Here is a 20,026-nt window from a genome sequence, read left to right as displayed (position 1 = left end):
GATCGGCCAGGCACTGCCTGTGACGTTTCCTGTCCTCCCCGCGGCGCTCTGAGGCGGGGCCTGGACTGTGTTCACCTGTCATCGCATCACCCTGACTACAGACAGGCAGACGCTGAAGCGCAGCCGCGGCCTCGCTGTGGTCAGGACAGGCGTGTGCAGCGCGTGGGGACACCTGGGTCTTAGCAGCAGCTCGTCTAGAGAGAAGCTGTTTCTCACCCTCGGGGGCTGACGCTTGTTCCGCCTCCTGGTGGTCAGTGCACATGTAGAGTGGATGACGTTTCCGTTCTGCCTCTCGTTGAAGTGTCTTTTCTCCTTTATTTCCATGCTTGCCTTTGGCATTTCTTAGGGAAAACAACCGTAAACTGTAAGTAGTCACGCCCACTTCCCGTTGCGTGTCTCCTCGTGTCTGTCTGGATTCCCGGTGATGCCCTGTCTCTGCTCAGCCGGGGTTAACACCCCTCTCCCGGGCCCCCTGCCCCCTGCCCCCCGGGACCGGCCGCCAGCAGCATCTCCTCTGGCGCTTTCATCAGGTGAAGCAGCACAAGAGGGGCTAGGCCTGCAGCTCCCGCCGGCCGCCTCGTGGGCTGTGAGTGCGGCTCAGGCTCCGGCCGGGTCGCCAGGGCAGAGGGTCACTCTTGAACTGGGGACAGCCAGCGACTCACCTTTCACCCCAGGCTGTGCGTTACGGCCGCAGTGACGCCGGTGTTTGCAACAGGGCATCTCGGGGAGTGTGAACTGACCCTTGAGATGCATTACCAGCTCCTGTCCCCGGACCAGAGCAGCTCGGCTGTGCTCTCAGAGACCTTTTTTAAACTATATTTTATTGGTTTCAGAGAGGAAGGGAGAGGGGGAGAGAGAAACATCAATGATGAGAGAGTCATGGATCGGCTGCCTCCTGCACGCCCCACACTGGGTGGGGATGGAGCCCACAACTGGACATGGGCCCTGACTGGGCATCGAGCCATGTCCTCCTGGCTCATAGGTCAGGAGGTGGACGCTCAACCACTGAGCCACACAGCTGGACTCAGATGCCTTTTTATGCCTGACTCCCCTCATTAGAGAGCAGGGCCGCTCCGCTCCCAGATCCTCAGTGTTAGGGTGAAGCTGGAGGTGGGACGGCCGAGGGCTGCACCCGAGGCAGGGTGGCGGGATTAGGCTGCGTTTGTGAGGATCAGAGTTTAGAGGGGGGAGGTGGGAGGCCCCGCAGGCTCTCGCACAGGAGCAGGCGAGGGTTTGCAGGGTAGTGATGGTAGCCGTCCCAGCAGCGGTGCCTGAACATCTGGGGACTGTGAGAAAACAGAGTTTTAGTAACTTAGAGTAAACACGGCTTCTCTTTATTGTATTTTTTATTTATTTTTTTTTACTTGATGAACTCGCTTTGTTGCCATACTCACTTCTGCTTTTTTAAAAAAAATATATTTATTGATTTCAGAGGGGAAGGGAGAAGGGGAGAGAGATAGAAACATCAATGATGAGAGAGAGTCATGGATCGGCTGCCTCCTATGCGCCCTACAACGGGGATCGAGTGGGCAACCCGGGCATGTGCCCCGACCGGGCATCGAACCCTGACCTCTTGGTTCATAGGTCAGGAGGTGGACGCTCAATCCCTGAGCCACGCCGGCCGGGCTCACCAGTTGCCTTGATCATACAGATTTCAGTTTCTTCGGGATATCTGAGGAGGCAGGCCTTTTGCAGAGTTAGTCAGATATGCTTCCTGGCCTGGGAGCCTTGGGGCCACTGTGGGAATCGGAGTCCTGTGCCCCAGCCTCCGGGCACCGTGGGTGCAGCCACGGATGCCGAGATGATGGCGGAGGCGTCGTGGGGTCCCCTGGACTGCAGGAAGCCGCAGGCGCAGTGTGGGACTGAGCCACGTTAGGGTACCAGCCGCTCAGCCTGCTGGCATAGCCCCCCAGTTAACAGAAAGCCATCAGCATCAGGTTGGGGGAGAATGGCTTTGTGAGCGAACATGAGTTTCAGGAACCCGAACTTGCTTTGCGAGTGAGGAGTTGGGAATTCTGAACCCGGTGCTGCCGTTAATATTCCGAGAGCAGGGCCTCAGTCCTCCCTAACTCCGCCCATTCAAACTTTGAGTGTAGAACTATGGTAACTTCTCCCGTTTGCAAAGCTTACTTTCCCATGAGCGTTGTAGATATTTATAACCTGTTATGAATGGAGCTGGGAATGCTTATAAAACTAATTTCTAGCAATCAAAGAATTTATCATTGAAAATTGGCTATTTGAACAGGATTTAAAGCAAACAAAATCCAGCCCGCCCAGAGGCCCATCTCTACGTGGTGCTGTGGAATCGCAGGGCCTGTTGCGTTCCCCTTCCTGTCCAGTGGTGCTGGCCTGCCAAGGCGAGGGAAGGAGAGCGCGGCCGCCTGCTCACAGGCCGGGGTCAGAGGGCAGCCGCTTTTCTTTCAAGAGAGAAGCGCGACGAGGGGGCAGGCGGTCCGGTGGGACACTCGGTTGTAACCTCTCGCTCTCATTTTAATCTTAGAGGATGTCTGAATGTCTCCAGATCTCACTTGCTGTTTGTAGACTTGGCATCCGCACGGTAAGCAACGCACATGGGTGCGGTCCCCATGCCGGGAGGTGCTGAGCTCGGAGCGTGCAGCCGGGGACTGTCACCACTGCCCGGGAGCGGGGCTCCTGCACGCCCGGGGGGAGCAGGAAGCTCAACGCTGCGTGACTAGGACCCGGGTGCCTGTGTGACTGTGGGAGGACCTAGGCAGGGGGTGTTCTAGCAGAAGGATTTGTAAACGAAACATCAGAAATAATGCAGGTGTCCATCAGTAACAGCTTGGATTAGTGAATCGTGGAATTTAATTTCATAGGGCACCACACAGCAGCGAACATACAGGAACTAAAAGTAAGATCCATGAGCTGCCGCTCCGCCGTACACAGCGATCCATTCCACAGACACAGCGCGGAGTGGACAAAGTTACAGGAAATGGTTCCTCTCATTTCCACAGAGTTCCAGAACTCAGCCACCTTCGCTGTGGAGTCATAGGTCTGGGTAGATGACATAGAAGAAGAGTTCAGTGTGGTCGCCCCAGGCAGCAGCTCTTGGCAGGGGAGATCCTGGCGGGCTGCCTGGGGGTGGTGGTGGAACCCCCTCGCACCTGTGGGCTGATGCCAGGGGCACTGCCAAGCCCCCAGCAGTGCTGGTCAGCCCTGAGCCCCAGCAGTGCTGGTCAGCCCTGAGCCGCCTGCCCAGAGGCCGGCGGGGCGGGGTGGGGGAGCAGAGGCTTTGGGCCGTGTGGTGTTGGGCCTCTCGCCTGGCACGGGGGCGCCGGGAGTTGGCTGTATCTTTGGTTTTTGATCTCCCCCCTTGCTCGATGGCTGTATCGTGTGTGGCATGTGCTTGCCTGCACCACAGAAAGAATGTGTCCAAGTGTTTTGGGATTTTTTTCTCATGAGTCCTTGTCGATTCACTGAGACGCCCTGAGCCCCTTTCTTACTTACAAAGTAAGGGAGGAAAGGCTGCTGGTTTTATGTGTTCAGACTCTACAGCCGAAATGAGCAAGAGGACGGGGATTATAAGCCTGTGGCAGACACGCTGGGGACACCGCGTCTAAGAGTGGTGAGCGTGTGCAGGTGCAGGGCTGAGGACTGAGCATGCGGAGGCGGATGGAGCTGCCACCGGAGCCAGGAGACGCCAGTCCGCCCCTGCCCCCCGGGAGACAGCCCTTTCTCCAGATGCTGCGGGGAGATGATGCGTATTTAGCCTTAGCCCGGAAGGTTCCCAGGGACCCAGGGCTCCGGGGGAGAAAGGTCCCGTGGTCTGGGCTGGACTTGTCCTGGCTACCGACCCGGGGCAGGTGGAGGCGCGAGGCGGAGAGAAAGGCTCCTAAACCAGGCGTCCCTCCCAGGAGGACGCTCCTCCTGGGTGCGTGGCCCCGTGCTCCCTCCTGCGAGGCCGGCGGGCACAGGGGTGATCTCGTCTGCGAGACAGAGGCGCCCTGTGTGGGTCTGGACGAGCTTGGCCTGAGCAGAGCTCACGGGGCTTCGGTCAGGGGGAAGGAGGAGTGAGTCCAGCCAGGAGTCCGCAGGACAGTGGCTGGTCTGTGCTTCCATGGACCTGGCAATGGGACCGGCCACACGTGACATGGACCTTGACATGGACCTTCTGCACCTTCTGCGGCCAGGTCAGCTGGGGTGAACTGTGGGTCAGAGGGCACGTGTCAGAGGGCACCTCCCTTCCAGTGTCAGGGTGAGGGCAGGTGGGGTGAACTGGGTCAGAGGGCACACGGGGCACAGGGGCCTCCCTAGGAGAGTCAGAGCCGTGGCCCCCCCACTTCTCTCAGCGGGACAGGTCGGTCAGAGGCAGCGCGTGGCCTTAGACCTGGTGTGTCTGGAGCAGGATGAGGGCTGGGGTGGGACTTGGGCCTTCCTGACCCCTGTGACCAGAACTCGAAGCTCAGAGGCCTGGATGGAGGGAGCACAGGGCCCACGGCCCCCCGCCCACACACCTGCACGCACTAAAGTCCCATTAGTGACGAGTGAGATTTGAACAAATGGTACCAGCAAGACACTGTGCGTGGTGAGTGATGTGGCTGCGTGTAAACTGGCTTTTGAAACTGGAGCTCGGCTGGGACCGTCTGCTTGCCCCGGGCGTGTTCCTCTGGGGATGCAGGACGCGCCCCTTCTCTCGGGTCAGGACCGGGCCCGGCAGACCTTTGCCGGCAGCCCCGAGGGGCCCCTCCATCTCGGCTCTCTCTCTCCCCCGACCTGCAGGGGCCGGGCCTCCTTCCTCGGTGACCGTCACAGCAGCCTCTCCGGGTCCCACACGGCCTTGGTCTCAGCCCCCAGCTGCCCTACCTACTGTCCCACCTCGTGTCCGGCCCCAGGCCTGACCGCCCCGTCCAGCCTCTCCTCCCTGCTGCCCTGAGCTGGTCAGCAGCCCCAGGCCTGACCGCCCCGTCCAGCCTCTCCTCCCTGCTGCCCTGAGCTGGTCAGCAGCCCCAGGCTGAGTGCAGGTCTGACAGCGAAAGCCCGACCGCCAGGCGGTCTGTAAGGCGCCCTGCGGAGCCAGCCGAACCCGCTCATCTTCTCGCTGCCCGCTGCCCTGTCCGGTGTCGTGTGCTCCGGGCACACATGGCTGTTTTCAGCCCCGTCTGAGCTGTTGTCCCCGGCAGCCTTTGCGTGTGCAGATCTCACATCCTGGAGGGACCGCTGTCACCTCTCCCGGGAAGCGGCCGTGACTGCGACCCTGGTCAGTGCTCCTCCGGTGTCCCTTTCCTGCACCCTGGAGCCTTCTGGCAGCCTCTTCGTGTCTCACCCTTTGCTGCCCTTTCGTCCTCCGACTGGACGGGCAGCAGAGGCCGTCTCTGTTTCCCTCCTCAGCCTCTGAGGGCTGTGACCGTGGTCACTGGTCACCCCGACTGGTACTGAGAACTTGCTGAGCGTGCTAAGGCCGCTGTAGGTGACGTCACCAGCTCACAGCCTCGCAGAGAAGGTGCCGTTGTCCCCGTGTCACGGCGCGGGCGTGGGGTCAAATGTCGCCCCGCGGCGGGGACAGGCGTGGAGCCAGGTCTGGGCTGGCTGGAAGCCCTTCGCCAGCACACGGCTCCTCCCCAATGGTGACCTTCAGGTGAACCTGTGGGACTTACTGGAGAACCGTCCTCGACAGTCCTTGTCTTTTACCCAGTGACACGTCTGCAAGGCCAGGCCGGCTGTTTTGCAGCACGTGTGTCCGCTTCGAGCTGTGTGGTGGTTTCTTCATGTTGAGCTTCATGCTGAACACTTTTGCCCAGAATTTTGTGTTCGCAACGTCACGTCCGCAGTGCACGTCACCAGGGGCGGCGACGCTGATGTATCCCACCGTGTGACCCACAGATGCTCTTTAAGTTCATAAGTGACCCCCCAGGTCTGAGGTTGACACGTGCTAGCTTCACCCAGATTCACAGACTACCCCACTGAGAGCCTAGGGTCCCTCATGCACTTACTAGTCATCTGTATTTCTTTCTTTTTTCAATCCTCACCTGGGGATATTTTTTTCCATTGATTTCTAGAGAGAGTGGAAGGGAGGGAGGGAGGAAGGAAGAGAGAGAGAGAGCGCGCGCGAGAGAAAGACATTGACACAAGAGAGACACTTTTTGGTTGCCCCCCACATGCACCCCGATCAGGGCTGGGGATTGAACCTGCAACTGAGGTACATGCCCTTGACCGGGAATTGACCCTGGACCTTTCATCCATGGCCGATGCTCTAACCCAGCCGTGGGCAAACTACGGCCCGCGGGCCGGATCCGGCCCTTTCGGCTGTTCTATCCGGCCCACGGAGCCGAAAGAGCGGAGGGTTCTCTTGCTCTCCCCTCCGCTCCTTCACCAGCAGCAGTGTTAACATGTATTAGTTCACACACACGCTCCATCCATGCTTTTGTTCCGGCCTCCGGTCCAGGTTAAGAACCCACTGTGGCCCTCGAGTCAAAAAGTTTGCCCACCCCTGCTCTAACCACTGAGCACCCGGCCAGGGCCATCTGTATTTCCCCGTGACAGCACGGTGGCATGCTTCGAGGTAAGACACTAAGCCTGTGTCGTGTGGCTTGCAGAAGTCTCGGGGTGTTTTCAGACCTGCAGTATCTTGACCTGGATGGAACCTAGAGTCTTTTCCTTCCCTGGACCTCGGTGCTGACACGCAGCGCACCTCTCGGGCAGGCGTGGGGTGGGCCGCGTGCGGCTGGAGGCGGAGCTGAGCTGGGTCCCGGGTGTGTTCTGTCGTGGGAGGTGAAGGCCTCCGGCCCCTGCTGCCGCCTTCACGCTCAGGGCCAGGGCCGTGGGGTCGTGGCCCTAGCGGATGCATCTCCAGTGGAGAGGAACTTCTAACGGTATCGTCTCTACGAAGTGGACTTCATGGGTGGAGAGGGGTCTCGCCTCCTGCCTGTAGGTAGCCTATTTATTTTAAGGCAAAACAAAGAAGCTCGCGGAGGAAATTGGCCGAGTTACAGCGGCCATTCCCCACAAAGGGCCTTTGTGTGCGTTCTCGCTCCTGGTTATCAATTGTCGCTTCGAGGCTGGGTGGGGAGGCTTTCTCTTGATAAGAAACATGGAGAGTTATTAATTCAGGAACTCAGAGTAATTTTAATTTTCCTTTTGAAGTGATGTGGTGGCCCCTGACAAGGGTGTATCCCGTGGATGGAAATTTCCACCCGGGGAAACGGCATTTGTGTGTTGCCTTTCCTGGATGGCGGAGTTTGTTTTCTTTTATCCTCGCCCGGGGATATTTTTTCCCATTGGTTTTTTCAGAGAGAGTGGAGGGGGAGAGGCAGAGAGAAAGAGAGAGAGAGAGAAATATCGATGTGAGAGAGACATATCGATTGGTTGCCTCCCTGCTCGGGGCCGGGGATTGAACCTGTAACCGTGTACATGCCCTTCACTGGGAATCATACCCGAGACCTGGAAGTCCTGGGGCCAGCGCTCTAACCACTGAGGGAACCGATCGGGGCTGGAGCTGTTTTCTTGACAGATGTGCAGTGGTTAGTCCTGGGGCTTAGACTTTGTCTGGATGGGTAGGGTCACTTGTTTTGTCGATGTTGGAAAGTTACTCTGGAACACAGCGGCTGCCAGGCTGTGGTGCACTCGCCCCATCGCGCGGGGACACAGGATTAGTCCTGTGCGTGCAGAGGGAAACGCTGACTGTGCATGGGCTGGCCTTGGCGGTGGAGAGCTCAGCGGATTCCCACAGCCGCGTGACTCGTCCATCACACACGTGACTGCACGCGAGACGCGCTGCACCTGGTGCTGGTGTGGACTGGGTAGGGCAGCGGTTCTCAACCTGTGGGTCGCGACCCCTTTGGCGGTCCAATGACCCTTTCACAGGGTCGCCTAAGACCACCCTGCATATCAGATATTTACATTAGATTCATAACAGTAGCAACATGACAGTTATGAAGTAGCAACGAAAATAATTTTATGGTTGGGTCACAACATGAGGAACCATATTTAAAGGGCCAGAAGGTTGAGAACCACTGGGGTAGGGGATGTGTCCCTCATCCTTCGGGTTAGCTGGGCCCCCGCGTGCAGGAGTGCCTCAGGCCTGTTCACGGGCTAGCTGGGGGCACGGCCTTGGGCGGGAAGAAGGGTGCCCCGGCCATCCCAGGGGGCTCTCGGCTCTGGCCGGGGCCCTTCTCCCAGCCGCCCTGCCACGTGGTCCCAGAAGGTGGGGACTTCTCCTCCTTCACTGCGGTCACTGGTCGCTCCAGGGCCGACAGGTTGGGGGCGCTCAGCACAGCCTCCTGGATGAACGCACGAGCTCCAGTAGTGGCAACAGGGTGTGCACACGCCCGGGCACAGCGCGTCAGGAGGCAGGGCTCCCACGTGGCTGGGAGGAGACAGGTCTGCGTGCAGACTCTCTGTCCCATCCCCTCTGCCCACTGGTCCCTCACAACCCGCCCGAGCCCGTGAAGAGGTGTGACCGCTCACCCTGCATCTCAAAAGGACGCCTTGGCCTCTGGCATCAAACCCGCAGGGCACAGAACAGAGGAACTTGGGAATGCAGAGTTAGTGTTTGAAAGGAGATGACTCTCGTGACCAGATAAATCAACGAAATGCAGTGTGATATTTGCCCTAGAAATAGGAGGAAGAGGTACCTTTTCATAAAGACTTACTTTCCATGTTACCGTGGGTCTGTCAACATTTGCTGCCTATTTGTGTTGATCAATTGTTGACCAATAATTTCATAAACTCATAAGGACAATTTTAAAAATATATTTAGAATTTAAAATGTAAGATGCCAATTTCATTTGCAGGGAAGCATGATAGAGTGATCAGTAAACGATTTTCAAGACATTCCGCCGGCGACGTGGAGGTGACCTATGACTTCAAAAAAAATGATAAAAGCAAAATGATGAGAGACTGCACAGGAGCTTTCTTTTTAAAAAAATAATGTTTTTCTTTTTAAAAAATATATTCTGATTGATTTCGGAGAGGAAGAGAGAGGGAGAGAGAGAGAGACATCAGTGATGAGAGAGAATCATTGATCAGCTGTACACCCCCTACTGGGGATCAAGTCTATGACCCAGGCATGTGCCCTTGACCGGAATAGACCCGGGGACCCTTCAGTCCATAGGCCGACGCTCTATCCACTGAGCCAAGCTGGCCAGGGCTAAAAAGTAATGTTTTTCAGATTCTGTGTTATTTAGAGAGCCCTTGTTCATGGAAGAGATTGAGTTTGTTTCCAGTGTGGGCATTCACAGGTCAGCGTGTAGACGTGCCATGACGGCAAGGGGCCAGGAGCAGTGAGCGATGGTGCGCCTGCGACGCAGAAGGCACCGTGTGGTGCGTGGCGCAGAGCAGACGACCTGGGCTTCGGCGTGGGGGGGAGGCCCTGCTGGGCAGTGGTCGGAGGGGAGGTTTGCAGAGCGGGGCTTGTCTGTCCGGCTCAGCGGCACCGTTGTCCGATCTCTCCTGACCCAGAGGTGCGCCCTCATTACGCGTCTCGGGTGGACGGTGTGACTGGCAGTCTGCCCAGTGGGGAGCATGGCCCTTCGCCCTGAGGCCCAGTGGTCACTGGTTCCTGCTGCTTTTCTCCCTGGGCCCTGGGTGCAGACAGTGGCCCGGAAGCACAGGCCTACATCTTCCTTATGATCTTACATTTGTGACTCCGTCCTCATCTCTCCAGGGGGTGATCCCTGCCCCTGCCTGCACTGTGGGGTAGAGAGGTGTCAAGCGGCATTTGCGTCTGTGTGTTAATGCCCTCGTCTCCTGTTTGTCAGCGAGAGGATAGGCTCATGGGAAGGCCCTTCTGCAGCTTTATCTGCACATCAGGCTGGGTGGGGTGTCACAAAGCCACTCCTAACATTAGACGTTTCCAGTCCATTCTTTATGAGTGTGCGCTGCCCGTCAGCCTGTGATTAACGTGCTTTGAACCCTGTAGCGCTTTGCTGTCGGCCCTGTAATCGCTGCCTTACATTTCCCGACCATTGTGGCCGCCACGGGGAAATTCGCAGCCCCTCATCCTGCCCGAGTCCACCTGGCCGCGGAGATAAGCGCCGGCCGCGCCGGCTCCCGTCTGCCCGTTACTCCCAAAGCCCGTGCCTGGCGGGAGGAGTCAGAGTGCCTCTCATTAGCCAATTTCCTGCCGACACTTTTAATGTGGAAGGAACATAAACTGGATTTTTGGGGGGAGGGGTGAGCTAATGGAGGAATGAGCTGGAACCTTTCACCGGTTTGGAACTAGGAAAAGGCTCCCTCTAATGAGGTCACATGAGGATCCCGGCGAGGCTCCCGCGGTGCTGGCCGAGAAGGAGAGAGCAGTGCACCTGCCCGTGACCTGATCTATTAGAGGAGGAAGAAACTGTTTGCTGTCTAGGAAGAGGGAACAAGCCCTCCAAACTGCAGGCGTAGGATCTATAATGATAAAAGCTAATATGCTAATTAGACTGGACGTCCTTCCGGACGACCTTCAGACGAAGCCGGGGCTGCGGTCCCTGCCGAGTGCTGTGCTGGGGGTAGGAGGAGGGACTAGACTAGATGTTCTCAGGTCGCTCAGGGCACATGCTGCACGGTGACACACGGAGAGAAGCCAGACTCCTCAGGGCCTCGGTTGAGGGCATATCTAGTCCCAGGATTCCCATGCCCACCTTCTGCCCAGTCCAGCTTGTCTAGGGCCCATTGCACTTCTCCTCTGTGCCCAGCGAGGCTCCAGGGGGCACCCAGCCTCCTGACCCTGAGGAGCCACCGATGGTTCCAGAGGCTCACCGAGTCCCTTTGTACAGCTGAGCTGAACACGTGGGCCCGTTATCAGAGCCTGTCCTGCTGACTCGCAGCCGACGGGACCGCGGAGGATAGACCCCGTGCTGCAGGCAGGAGCGGAGCTGCTCCCGCCGTGGCTGCAGGAGTGCGATCCCGACTGGGTGCTGGTCCAGCACTGCCCCGGGCTCCGGCCGCCAGGCTGGGATGTGGACGGTCCAGTCCGTCCACATTCTCCTGGGATGCGGCCCAGAGAAAAGTCACGAGTTCCCTTCGGGCCTGAAACAGGAAGCCTGAGCACGTTGCCCAGAGCTTGGGAGCCGCCTCCTTCCGTCCCACCTTCAGCTGCAGAGGACAGACTTTGGGGGTGAGGGTCGACCATGGGAGGTGCCCGGGGAGCAGGGCCAGGCGGTGAGGGGGGCCAGGCGGTGAGGGGGGCCAGGTGTGGCTGTGCCTCCTGCATGGACAGGGGGAGGTTTCCGTCCAACGTACGTGTCCTCTCACATGGGACCTTCTGCGTGGCTCCAGGGCTTCTCACTGTGCTCCAGTCTGAGGGAATCGGGGTCCCAGAGAGGGGTGTCTAGCCGCTCCCTCCATTCTCTCCCGACACCCCATTTTCTCCTCAGTTGTCTGCTGCTTCAGATCCACACTTTAAGGTGGCGCTAGCTAGAAATAACACAGGAATAAAGTGAAAACGTGCCAGCCGCATGGCTTGGTGGTTGAGCATGACCTATGAGCCCGGAGGGCACCTGCCTGGCTTGCGGCTCCATCCCCGGTGGAGGGCGTACAGCAGGCGGCTGATCAGTGTTTACCTCTCGTCGATGTTTCTCTCTCCCTCTCCCTCTCTCCCTAAAGTCAATAAAAACATTGGAAAATAAAATAAAAATGCACCGCCCCTTCACGCGTGCCCACCCGGAAGGTGGTCGGTTTCGGACGCTCGGAGCCCCGCCCCTTGGTGGCCAGGGCGGCCCCGCACAGCTCTGTGCCCGCGGCGCCCGCCTCCACCCAAGTGTGTTTGGCAAACACAAGGTGTTACTGTTTTGGCAGCAAGTAACGTAAGTCAATACCCGGTTGTTTCTCTGCGGCTCTGAACGGGAACCTGAGGGGGAGAAACCAGTGATTGTGGTCTGAGCAGGGGCCTGCTGGGCGGAGGCACTGCCCCGCGTGGGCTCAGGACGCTCCTACCCGCCCCCCAGGTTATTCCTTACCCAGAACGTTTGCGTTTGTTTTACAATCATTATTATTACAATAAAAACTCATCACACAGCTCACCTGCTGATGTGTAGTTGAGCTTGGTCCCGCATGGCCACTGGCCCTGGCGTGGGTGCCACTTACCTCGGTGGCTTAACGTGATCTGGTTTCCAGATGGGAGTTCCCGGAGGAGAGGAGCTTGGCCCCTTCTGTCGCCAGCTCATCGCAGGCCGGTGTGGGCTGCTGTGTGAGCCCCTCGGGTGGAGGGCTGTCACCGAGTCAGGGCTGGGCCAGGCTTGGGGGCGATGCCTTAGTGGGGGGCGTGGGCAGCGTGAGCTTCTAATGTAAACATCTATGATTATTTCTTCAAGTTGAGTCCCTCGGTGTGAAACTGTCGAGTCCAAGGTATGGACCATTCATTCATTCATTGATTCTTCGCCCAAGGACATTCTTCCATTGGTTTTTAGAGCAAGTGGGATGGTGGGAGAGAGACAGAAACATCGACATGAGAGAAACATCGGTTGCCTCCCGCACGTGTTCCAACCGGTGCCGGGGATCGAGCCTGCAACTGAGGTACGTGCCCTTGACCAGAACCAAACCCGGGACCCTTCGGTTCGCGGGCCGACGCTGAGCAACACCGGCCCGAGCACCGCAGTCGCTCGGAGGAACTGGAGATAAAAGTACTTGCTCCATGCACCTGGGACTGGGAGTCTGTGGGCCTGCGGCTTTCAGGAAAGCTCATGAGTGACCTGATGACACCCCTTTATAACGGGCCCCAGCTGCGCCCCAAACTCAGCCTTAGGAACAGCGAGGGGCAGGCTGGGTACCCTGGGACCCCCACGCGGGAGGGGGCTGCAGCGAGACAGCCGCTCAGGCTATGCCAGTGGTTCTCAACCTTCCTGATGCCGCGGCCCTTTAATACAGTTCCTCATGTTGTGGTGACCCCCAACCATAAAATTATTTTCGTGGCTACTTCATAACTAATGTTGCTACTGTTATGAATCGTCATGTAAATATCTGATATGCAGGATGTATTTTCATTGTTACACATTGAACATAATTAAAGCATAGTGATTAATCACAAAAACAATATGTAATTATATATGTGTTTTCCGTGGTCTTAGGCGACCCCTGTGAAAGGGTCGTGCGACCCCCAAAGGGGTCGGGACCCACAGGTTGAGAACCGCTGCTCTAAAGTCTTGTCTGGCTGAGTGCGATTATCGATTATCGTGTGGAGCATCCTCTGCCTGGACGGGACAATCACATGCAAATGAGCACTTAGCGTCGCGGGAGCCGAGAGCGGCTCCCTTTGCTTCCGCTCGGAGCATGCCTGCGTGTTCTCGGCCACGTGGGCTTTAAAATATATACTTTACTGATGTCAGAGAGGAAGGGAGAGGGAGAGAGAAACATCAGTGATGAGAGAGAATCGCTGACTGGCTGCCCCCTGCACGCCCCCCACTGGGGATCCAGCCCGCCACCCGGGCCTGTACCCTGACCAGAATCGAACCCTGACCTCTTGGGTCATAGGTCGACGCTCAACCACGGAGCCACGCTGGCCGGGCCCTGCTGAGCCTCTGAAGTGTGTGTTTTCATCGTGAAAAGTGCGAGGCACGAATTAAGGCTCACGTCATTGTTTGCCTGGCTTCCTGCCTCCGGGGGAGGGGGTCAGTGAATCACTTCCTGGCTGCGTGCGGTGGATGGTGTGTGGCCGCCAGCTCGTACAAGGCTGAGGACCAGGGGAGGGGAAAGGGACTTCGGTTCGCTGCAGCTCCCCGGGAGACAGGTCTGCAGCGCCCCGGGAGACAGGTCGTCCAAGCCTGAGGACCAGGGAAGGGGAAAGGGAATTCTGTTCACGGCAGCGCCCCGGGAGACAGGTCTGCAGTGAACTTCTCTGTCTCATCGTGTTTCACTCCGGGGCGTGCACTGTGTTCCAGCGAGACCGGCCCGTGGCCCGGCGACCTGCACTGTGTCCATCTGAAATTCCAGAGCCGCCCAGAGCCGGCGGGTCCCAGGACCAGATGCCCATAGACTCCATCTTCTGCACTGCCCGTGGGGCCCTCTCTCCGGACCCGTGACCCTCTCCATCTCCAATGCCCCGCGCCCACGCGGCCAGCTCTTCGTGGCCTCCTTGGAGACCCCTGCCCATGGCCCGTGTCCCAGCATCTCTTGTTTCCACGGTCACAGTCACGGTCTCGTCCAGACACAGGGCTGCAGGTCCTTCTCTCCGTGACGACTTCATGTCCCCTCAGAGGTCCCTGCACCTGTTCTTCCTCCCACCCCTGAGCCAGCAAGGGCTCCACAGCCGGGCAAGATCCCTCTCCTTAACCATGAGCTTCAGCAGCCTTCCCTCCCTCCTCATGTGCTTCTGTATTGTCTGTGTTTCCTCCATGGCCCCTCCCAGGCGGTCAGCCAGCGGGGCCCGTCCTGTCCCCTCTTGAACTTTCCCTGTTGTCCCCACACCCTCTTCTATCACCTGGAGTCTGTCTTTCTCCGTCCACTCCATTCTCTTCTCTAAAAAGACGTTCCTGCCCGGCCAGCAGGGCTCAGCACTGACCATGAACCAGGAGGTCATGGTTTGATTCCCGATCAGGCCACCTGCCCAGGTCGCTGGCTCTATCCCCAGTGTGGGGTGTGCAGTAATTGTAGGATTTGATTTAAAGGTAGAATTGTAGAATTGGTAGCTTTTTGTTGTTGTTGTTAATCCTCACCTGAGGATATTTTTCCATTGATTTTTAGAGAGAGTGGAAAGTGCTGGGGTCCAACCCCAGCAGGTCCAGGGGTCCCCAACGGTGTGGACGGAGTCGGCGAAGAAGGAATGACATGGAGACAGCGTTCAGTTGATCAGCAGCCTAGCCAGGATCTCTAGCCAAGTTCTGGTCCGGATCTCCAGCGCAGTTCTGGTTAGGATCTCCAGCCAGGTTCTGTGTCCATGTTCTCTTGCTAGGCTCTCCAGGTTCTCCAGCCAGGTTCTGTCCAGGTTCTCCAGCCAGGTTCTGTCCAGGTTCTCCAGCCAGGTTCTCCAGGTTCTCCAGCCAGGTTCAGTCACCAGGTTCTAGTCAGGTTCTGTTGCCATGTTCTATCCAGATTCTGTAGCCAGGTTCTGTCTCTAGGATCTTCAGCGCGATTCTGTGGCCAGGTTTTGTCTCTAGGTTCTGTTGCCAGTTTCTGTCCAGGATATTTTGCCAAGTTCCGTCTCTAGGTTCTTCTCTAAGTTCTGTGTCTAGGTTCTGTCTCTCAGTTTTGTCTCCTGTTGTCTTGTTACATCTGTATTTATACCAGTTGATTCAATCATATCAATCCCTATTCCAAAGGTTAGGGCGTTTCTTATCTCCATTCCAGGGAGTAAAGATTATGTAGCTTAAGCATGATTGTTCGTAGTTAAAGAGATTAATTACCCGGCTGGCACTTAGTGAAGGGGTTTTATTCCCTCCCTAACTTCAGGGGAAAATCCCTACCTGGGGAAACAATCTTTCTCGGAGAGGTGACCTTGGTTAAAACACATAGTGCCAAGAAGGTGAGCAAATATATTAAGAACAGTATGCCATATATGCCAGGTCCCTTGAAACGGCAAGGATGGACCGGCTCCCGGCAGGAAAGGAGGGGGAGTGACACAGAGAGAAACATTGATGTGGGAGACACATCGATTATCTATTGGTTACCTCCTGCAGGAGCCCCAACCAGGCTCGAGGATTGAGCCTGCAACCAAGGTACGTGCCCTTGGCCAGAATCGAACCCAGGACCCTTCAGTCCACAGGGCCGACACTCTATCCACTGAGCCAAACCAGCTGGGGCTGTAGCTTTTTAAAAAATGTTTTCTAGAAGGACTCTTTCAGCATTTAAAAAACAGAACATTTAAGTATCGTTCTTGAAACAGGCTCAGCCATCCTAGTGTCGTCTACATGCAAGCAGCGCGTGTGAGACTGAACCTAGAATCTGGCGTGTGAGTCGGGAGGGACCATGGTGCCTGGACCTGGCGGAGCGCGTTGTGGGGACGCCAGGCCCCCGCTCCGGGCGGCAGTTCTCATGGGCCATGAAGAGAGGCCAGTGCGGAGAGCCCGGGAGGCTTCACACGGCGCACACGGAGCTTTCCCGCGGGTGTGTCAGGGGCACCGTGTCCATGGTGCTGACTGTCCCTGGGCGGCTGGGCATGGCCCCTCCTGTTTCTTTATCAATTTGTTTCCCACGGACGTAGCTTGAACATGGGTCATAGGAGGCGCTGGTCCCTCGGGAGGGCGTCCCCTGGGGATGGATGTGCAGACACAGGGACGCCTCTGAGACGTGCGGTGCGCGTGCTGATTGGAGGTGTGGTGTGCGGACGGCACGGTGCGGGGGGGCGGGCAGCGGGTTTCTCCCCGCGGCCGTCCCGTCCTGTAACGGGAATTCAGGGCCCTGTGGCTGTTGGGGTTCCATCCCACCCATCCTGGAGGTGTTCTGCATCTCAGGAGTTGCCATGTTTTCTGGGGTGAATGAGAAATGGTTCCTGGAAGCAACAGGCGTGTTAAGAGACATTTCAAGGTCATGTCATAAATGCTAAAACAGAGCGATGGGCTGTGGGGGGCTGGTGGGGAGCTGGTGTGGGAGGAAGGCCGAGGCTCAGGGGAGGCGGCCTGGAGCGGGCGATGGGACTGGGGGTGGGAGCGGGTCCGTGTCAGCCTGGGGACCACGGGCGTTCGTCCCTCCTAAGGAGCCGCGTCCAGAGCCAGGCCGCGTCCGTCCACCCTCTCACCCGCCACCTTCGTCTCCTCTCTTTCACGTTTACCAACTCCCACGCTCGTTCGGGCCGGTTCTTCTGCTGTTGTTCGGTTTCCTTTCCTTTCACTTATTTTGCTGTATGTTTTGTCTCTGATTTGAGGTCTTGTCTTTCATGGTGCCCAAGCTGGCCCATTAGCCCAGTGACCAGCGGATGGGCGTGGGGCAGAAGGGCTAGGTGGACACCCAGCACCTGGCGAGTGTGGTTCGTGTCCCAGCTCAAGCAGTCCACTTCCCAGACGCAGAGGAGCGCACGGCTGATCACACAGACGGGACTGTTAAGGCCCCCGCTGCCTGCCTTTGTGTCCGGACGCGTCGTGTTTTCTTCCCTCCCGTCCTTGGGGGGCGTTTGGAAACGGTTTGGCAGAGGAAGCGTGCTTTGTTTTGAAGTTGCCGGTTCCCGCCGGTGTTCCCAGGGCGCCCGTGTTCCCAGCGTGTGAATTGCAGGATGTGTCCGGGGTCCTCCCTCCCGCAGACCCCCGCGCGCGGGCTGTTCTGGGAAATGTCATCCAGGGCCTCTGAAATCCCAGCTGAGCGCTGTCACCGGCTGGACAGGAAACAGGTATAAATAACTATTCAGCTTTAATTCGGTCCCGCCACTTTCCCACACGTAGTTTACAATGTATTAAAAAACACACACATTTTTATCTAAAAACACACACACCCTTTAATTCCTCAACTTCCAGGCCACCTTTGGCAGGAGACTCTTTTCACGCTGTTGTCTTTCCAGGGTAGCCTACCCTCCCTGTCACAGGGCATGTGCCCTTGACAGATCCCTGAGTGGACGGACAAATGAAAAACTGGCCACAGATGGTTTGGCTCAGTGGTTAGAGCGTTGGCCTGTGGACTGAAGGGTCCCGGGTTCGATTCCGGTCAAGGGCACACGCCTGGGTTGCGAGCTCGATCCCCAGTAGGGGCCGTGCAGGAGGCAGCCGATCCATGATTCTCTCTCATCATTGATGTTTCTCTCTCTCTCTCCTCCGTTCCTCTCTGAAATCAATAAAAAGATGTTAAAAAAAGAAAAGAAAAGTGAAGAACCGCAAAGGACTGCAGCGGCCACATCCACCCGCCTGACCTGCTTTGAGTCCCGTGGGAAGTGGCCTCGATCGCATCAGAAAGGCCCGTCGTAGCCTCGGGGGAGCCTCCCCGGCGGCTCAGGAACCCGGACCCTCTTCCCGGCCCGGTGCTCAGGCCCGGGGCCGTGCAGTCCCGCTGAGGCCACAGCCCCTCAGCCCAGACCCGGCCCCTGTCAGCTCCATCCTCACATCGCCTGCCTCTTTGAAAAGATTAAGCACTTCTGGATTTTGTTTGTTCAGAGAGGCTCTGTGCTCACTGAATCGGAGGGAGGACGTGACACGTTTTCTTATTTAGTCTGATTTCTGGCCAGTGTAACAGCAGTGAGAGGGACGTGACTGTGTGACCGCGCACTGTTCCGGACTTCCTTCATGTCAGGCCCCGAGGCGCAGTGGCTGCCAGGTACTCAGTGAAGTCGCTGATTTCTTCCGAATATCGGAGACGGGCTTGGCAAGTGCTTGCAGAGCCTCCCTGAGAGCCCGTGGGACGGGACGGGCACTGCCCTGGGTTATATTTAGAGGAACTGGTGGGAGGGAAGATTGACGGTGAGGAAACGCGCCCTGGATAGAACCGTCTGGGGGCAGACGGAATCCGCTCCAGAGGCAGGTGTCCTTGGGGTCGCTATAGACCAGTGATGGCGAACCTATGACACACGTGTCAGAGGTGACACGCGAACTCATTTTTTTGGTTGATTTTTCTTTGTTAAAGGACATTTAAATATATAAAATAAATATCAAAAAGATAAGTCTTGGTTTTACTATGGTTGCAAATATCAAAAAATTTCTATATGTGACACGGCACCTGAGTTAAGTTAGGGTTTTTCAAAATGCTGACACGCCGAGCTCAAAAGGCTCGCCATCACTGCTATAGGCTGTTCGTCATACATTTCAGAAATAGAGCGCATTGAAAATGCACATTGAGATTAATAAGAGCATTGATTGAAGTGACATCTCTGCCCGGCCGGCATGGCTCAGTGGTTGAGCGTTGAACCAGGAGGTCACAGTTTCCTCTCTCGAAAGTCAATAAAAATATATTAAAAATAAAAAAAGAAATGACATCTTTCATTTCAAAAGTTAACACGTTGAAGACACTCGGAGCACTGGCCGGGCTGGGACTTGTAGCTCCTGCGATGGGTAATCGTTAATGGTGCCTCTGCGGCTGCCCTTTTCCTGGTCCCTGATGTGGGAAGTAGGGAAACGGCTCATGGGGAAATGACGGGAGGGGCCGGGCTGGGCGAGGCGGCCGCCCTGGCCTGGGTTTCCAGGGCCCGATGCGGGGGTTTCTCTCCGGTTGAATTTCTGATGGGAAAGCCCATCACTCTGTACTGACAACAGGAAGCCATGGTGCTGTGGCCGGTCTAGGTTATGTCTTCGCTTGACCTTCATTGTGTTTGACTTTGTGATCAGCTCTTTCCAATGCTTGGGTGCAGACGGGAGAGCCTGTCTCCCTGTTGCAGGGAGTGGTAGGATAACGCGCTTGTGTTGAGCGGTAGCTCTCCCACCGTCCACAGGCAAAGACCCTTCCCGTGTGGCTCTGGCACTATTGCACATGGGTGTGCCTGCTCTCATATTTCGACACAAAAAACTTCATAAAAAAGTAGAGGCCTGGTGCACGGATTCGCGCACATTGAAAGGAAATTAATTAGAAGGTGGCCGGCGGGACTGGGTGAGAGGGACCGGACACGCCCTGGATTCAGCCTCCTGCAGTCCCTCCCCGGCCGGCCGCACCTGGGGCGGCGCCAGGGCTCAACGGGCGTCTGCGGAGTGAACGGGGTCCCTTCGGCAGGTGGGGTCCCTCGGCCTGGCCTGCGGGGATCGGCCAAAATCGGCAGTCCCACATCCCCCTAGGGGTCCCAGAGTGTGAGAGGGCACTCTGCAAAGTTGCTGTGGCTCTGTAGCTCCTACATTGAGCATATGCCCCCTGGTGGTCATTGTTTGGGCAACAAGGTTGTTAATCTTACAGTGATAATAGGCAGTTCTCCAATGAGAATGGGCCACATTCCAAGGCTGACTCCCGGGTCCAGGCTGACACCAGGTCCAGGGGGTCTTACCCTCCCAGCCAGGTTAGAGTGTCTTTAATCGGAACAAGGCGGTCATCGTGCACAGAACATGACTGAATTTCTTATAACCACAGCTGGCCCCCAATACTGTATTTTTGCAAAATGACGGAATTACCTGTGCGGCTGTTTTGCTGGCGGATGGTTTTCTCGTGGGAGGAGCGCTCTGGTCTCTCAGTTCGTGGGGCGGCAGCTCTAGAGGTTTGGACCTAGAGCTTCCGCTGGAGAATCAGTGCAGGGAAAGGTATGGGCTGTTGTTTTTTT

At 57.0% G+C, this 20,026-nt stretch overlaps 1 protein-coding gene across 2 annotated transcripts in view; it reads left to right on the top strand.

The window, feature by feature from the left end:
• The window catches only part of ARL15 (ADP ribosylation factor like GTPase 15), a 213,964-nt gene that overhangs the window by 2,044 nt on the left and 191,894 nt on the right, over positions 1–20,026 (top strand). Inside the window, exons 2-3 of one of the 2 annotated variants that reach the window (XM_006761775.2) lie at positions 347–364; positions 2,501–2,557. In XM_006761775.2, coding sequence (XP_006761838.1) covers positions 2,504–2,557 — 54 coding nt within the window. In that variant the 5' untranslated portion in view covers positions 347–364; positions 2,501–2,503. Of the gene's footprint in view, positions 1–267; positions 365–2,500; positions 2,558–20,026 lie in introns of those variants that run through there. The other variant, XM_015562656.1, reaches the window with a different exon arrangement.

This window comes from Myotis davidii, unplaced genomic scaffold (genome assembly GCF_000327345.1).
Source record: "Myotis davidii unplaced genomic scaffold, ASM32734v1 scaffold496, whole genome shotgun sequence".
NCBI lineage: Eukaryota > Metazoa > Chordata > Mammalia > Chiroptera > Vespertilionidae > Myotis > Myotis davidii.
This window is presented reverse-complemented; position numbering and strand designations above follow the sequence as displayed.